General features: G+C 42.2%; 1 protein-coding gene across 1 annotated transcript in view; it reads right to left on the minus strand.

Annotated features, from left to right (window-relative positions):
* Nucleotides 1–4,825, minus strand: part of LOC109487029 (TBC1 domain family member 24-like) — a 29,448-nt gene that overhangs the window by 16,949 nt on the left and 7,674 nt on the right. The window contains exons 5-8 of the mRNA XM_019790962.1: nt 2,725–2,930; nt 2,125–2,167; nt 1,687–1,772; nt 1,312–1,410 (exon numbers count right to left, since the gene is read on the minus strand). Of these exons, the coding sequence (XP_019646521.1) occupies nt 1,312–1,410; nt 1,687–1,772; nt 2,125–2,167; nt 2,725–2,930 (434 nt within the window). The remainder of the gene's footprint in view (nt 1–1,311; nt 1,411–1,686; nt 1,773–2,124; nt 2,168–2,724; nt 2,931–4,825) is intronic.

The raw sequence follows: 4,825 nt of genomic DNA on the forward strand, positions 1-4,825 counted from the left end.
CTGGAAACGCCATTTCCTGTATTTTGGGAACGCATTTTTGATGTTTTGCTGGGTACACATTTCGTCTATTCGTCAATCGAATCTCAGTTCGCCTCAACCAAGGACATTACAGAAGATTTCTTAGTAGGACATTCTAAGATCTGACAAAAATTGTTGAGCCAGTCCTTGGTTTAATTAAAATTTAATACCTTGTATGGTTTACTCTCATCGGCTCCGGGAAATTCGAGCGGCGCGGTGCGGGACCTGAGCGGGAATATCGATGCATACACGATTCTACACACGTGAAAAATGCTGTTGTGCTGTTGGGAAGGGCACGGTGTGCCGCGAAAATAAACTGCATGTTGTCTTCAGAAGAACTGGATTTCATTTTTACCGATATCGTTACAAAGGGGTCAGCAGAACAAACTCTCACAGCGTGAGAAACTCGTGCGATATTCCTAGTAATACGTAATGCACAGCAGATAAACCAATCAGAGCGCAGGTTTTCGGGGATGAACCAATCAGAGCTTACAACTCGCGGTAATACCTACATGTAGAAGACGGTGTTGGTGTGATTTCAGATTTCAAGTGGCCGCGCAGCGCAGAAAATGCGTCTTACAAGTGGTTTTAAGGTAGAAATCGAACTGTTTGCTGGCTTTTCCTTACATCTAGAGAAAATACACTAGAATTTCAGCATGATTTTTGGGGGGGCGACGCCCCCCCAATATTTTTTTTGGGGGGGCGGCCGCCCCCCTGCCCCCCCTCTGCCGCCGCCACTGGTGTGTGTGTTTGTATGTGAGTTTATGTGTGTGTGTGGATGGCATTCAGCACCAAGGATAGGCATGCTAGCCTCTGGGTGTTTGTTTGTATGTGAGTGTATGTATGTGTGTGTGGGTGGGTGGCATTCAGCACCAAGGATATGCATGCTAGCCTCTGTGTGTGTGTTTGTATGTGAGTGTATGTATGTATGTATGTATGTGTGTGTGGATGGCATTCAGCACCAAGGACAGGTATGTTTGCCTGAGTGTGGATAGAGTGTGTATCTGTATCTGTATCTGTATAGCCGGTATAACCGCCTTTCCACGTAACACACCAGCTTCGCAGGCACGCGGCGCGGCAGCAGTTGGCTATATTACACCGATCGACTTGTTACACCTATCCCTTGAACCTCTAGCTCTAGACATTGTTTAAAGCTATCTATTGACAATGCCCCTACTGTGCTTGGTGACAGTGAGTTCCACTCTGCGATAGTTCTAGGAAAGAATGAATTCTTGAACACCTCAATCCTTGGTTGAGTGTGTTTGATACAGATTGCATCAAAAGTTAACTCACCACATATTCAAATGGAAGAGCTCCAAATATCCACCAGATCCATTCTGACATAACTGCATCCACATCACTGAAATCCTTCAAAAATACATAAGCTGCTTTCTGTGGGGGGAAAGAATGAAAATCAGACAAAAACATTACATCGATTTTGTCATCACAATAGTTTGCAGTGGTTTTATTTTCACACTTTTTGGGGTGCCCTCCAACACTGTGAATTCATGACACAATATACATGCATTACCAAAGACTAGTACTAACTGCATTACAAAAATAAATTGTTCCAAACGCAATCTTAAAATGCTTCAAAATCCTCCTATCCCCTACTATCACGAATCACCATTAAAATATATTGTAAATGAATTTACAATAAGAACCTACAGCGTATCTCTTGGCAAGATCACTGAAAACCCTGTTCATAGCCTCGTGGGATAGCCTGGTGTCCATCAGGTACATTCTTCTCTCTCCTGGGAACAAAAACAGATGGCGACGTATCACTTGTGGTTTAGGTCATTAACCTGTGATGATGACTCGTACATGTTTACTTACTAAACCATCAGACTAGTATGCTGTAAATCCTGAAATGTTTTTTCAGTTTCTGCAGTGACCTCTCCACTGCAAATACATTACACACTCAGTGAATGTGTATTTCCAATGTATTACTACTGTACTACAGAACTGTTTCAACCATGAATTTATAACAAAGCAAAAAATTATACCATGAATAACAAGAAGGTTCTATTATCTAGATCTATAGAACCTCGTGGGTTGAATCAAATAGAATTTTTGTTGGTGAAAAAAGAAATTCTAGTGACCAACCTTTCTCTGTCCTTCCAGTGTGAGTCAACATATTGGCAACGGCCTACAGCAAACAAATAGTATATGACAATGTTATGTAGGTTAGGTGCAGCTATACATCAGAAATAAAATGCACTAGCAAACCAAGTGTTTACCAGTGTGTTGATGGTGTTCGGCACCAAGGACTGGTGTGTTTGCCTGTGTGTGGAGGATGATCAGCACCAAGGACAGGTGTGTTTACCTGTGTGTGGATGGTGTTCAGCACCAAGGACAGGTGTGTTAACCTATGTGTGAAGGGTGTTCAGCACCAAGGACAGGTTTGCCTGTGTGTAGATGGTGTTCAGCACCAAGGACAGGTATGTTTGTTTGTGTGTGGATCACAGTAGGTTAGGTAACACGTCGTCTAGTGCAGATACAAAACACACCTGGCACACCTGCTAACCTGGTGCACCTTGACTCCCTTTGCAGGTGTGTTTACCTGAATGTAGATGGCATTCAGCACCAAGGACAGGTGTGTTTGTGTGTGGAACAGTCTAGAGCATTGTCAAATACATGTACATAGATACAAAACACATGCATTGTCAAATGTAGATACAAGACACAGGTGAAACACCTGCTTACCTGGTACACCTTGACTTCCTCCTGCAGGTAGTGCAGCAACACGCAGGTGACAGGTATGAGTACAGGACACCAGGTGATGTCAGGGTGCAGGTAGGCCAGGACTGTGACAATCCTCCTCACCACACACAGACCTCCCTGGGACAGGAAGTACGAGGGGAACTGCACTGACCTGTCTGCTAGGGTGGGGAGGGGTGGGCTCATCTCTCCTGTAGATAAGGGCCAACAAAATAGCAAAAATGTGTAAAAACTAAAAAACTTAAAAAAGCAAGTTTAAGCTGTAATTTCCAACACAAAAAATTCGGCGTACCCAAATTTAGACTGTACAGCTCCAGCTTTTGTCAAGTAATGAACAATCCACCATTTCTGTAATGATTTCTGTGGAGTTGTATAGTTGAAAATTGGGGTTAGTCCAATTTTTTTTTGTTGGAAATTACAGTTTAACCTTGCTTCATGACTTCTACCAACACAGATGAACTATCAAGATAACAAAAAAGCTATGTAAGCCCTCCTCACTCATAGCCAACCATGGCCTCTTGATTTTCTCTAGACCATGGTTAGTAGCTATGTTAGTCATCATGAGCAAGGTCATCTTTTGGAGTTGGTAGGCAAGGCTGCCTACAAGTCTTTTAATCAAAGTTGCCTATGCTAGCAGACTATACCTTTTGAAAAATCAAAGCCGGGACCATGAAAGTCCTATTCTGTTTGGATGTGATCAGAGAAGCGAACTGGAGCTACAATAAAATGAACAGATAGGATATAAAATGGCAGTCCTGTGTTTGAAGAGACTTTTATCTACTAACAGTATTGCTACATCCCAGTGTGAGTGGCTTTAAAACCTTACAGTCCAACAGAGCAGATTCTGTCATGTTGAGGTCACTTGAGCACCGAAAGGCTGCCACTGCAGACCCTGTTTCCATCTAGCCCTGGCAAGTGTAATGCACAGTTAATCCTGTGTGTGGCTCAGTGTGACAGTGATAGAGCACACTGGCCAGGGGAGCCAGTCAGTTTAGCTTAGCATAATGGACTGGCTGAGATTTGTGTAGGTCAGAAAATTCCATCCTTTCCAATGTATAACTACTACAAGGTCTGATGGTGCGAAGGTGCAAATACTTCTCTCTGGGAGTTGGTGACACACTACAAATCACCTGAACGGAGGCCTGGCGAACCTTCATCTTGTATTAGCCATGACACAGTGAGATTAACATCATCACACCCTATATATGTGCGAACCGCAGCGAAGGCACATTGCACAAGTATAGCTAATAGAAAAGGCATGATATCATGCTTCACCTCTGATGAGGATGACTAAACAGAACAGAACAGAACAGAACTACTATCCTACGTAATTGTCTCAACTCAAATGCAGCCCCTTGTACAATGAAATTATGTCTCAACAAAAATAATTGAATTTACAGCACTAAAAAAAGCCACATAATTACTCAAACCATCCTGTAGAAGATCTCTAAATGGCCTTTAAACCTGTTAAATTGGATTCCTTGCTCAATATCCATCAAGAATTTACAGACGGATTATTGTCAATAATGTTCAGCAGGCTTGCCTCTACATAAATGGCAGCAAAAACCTTGGGGGAGTTCTGAAGATTATCACACTAAATATGGTTGCATTTGTAGACAGCTCTACAGATTAAGCAGTAATCTCCAAAAATGACCAATTAGCAAAATGTAAATTGTAATATTTGTGAGTATTACAGCCTTTCAGAATCTGGGTTAGAAAATTGAAGGGGAAAGAATGTGATAAATCTATTGATGATGATCATCATCTGTTTTTAAACATTACAGACATACATATGCACAATGAAATGCCTCAATGACATTGATTTTTCAATGTACTATTCATTATACAAACGTCCAGCAATGGTTATAAAATGCGATGATTTACAGCAACAACAGTGTTCAATGTCTCGGGGCAGGAAAATTGAATGGCTTCGTTCCATGCGAATGGTGAGACCTTAAGACACTGTGACTAGTCTATTGGGATTTGGCTTCACCAAATGTCAGGGTGTAATGGTCTCTACAAATAGCTGGGAGCTTCCCGGGGGATCATCTATCTCATTTTGCGGACCAGGAGACACAGCTGGGAG

This window comes from Branchiostoma belcheri, unplaced genomic scaffold (assembly GCF_001625305.1).
Source record: "Branchiostoma belcheri isolate BF01 breed outbred unplaced genomic scaffold, Haploidv18h27 scaffold85, whole genome shotgun sequence".
NCBI classification, from domain to species: Eukaryota; Metazoa; Chordata; class Leptocardii; order Amphioxiformes; family Branchiostomatidae; genus Branchiostoma; species Branchiostoma belcheri.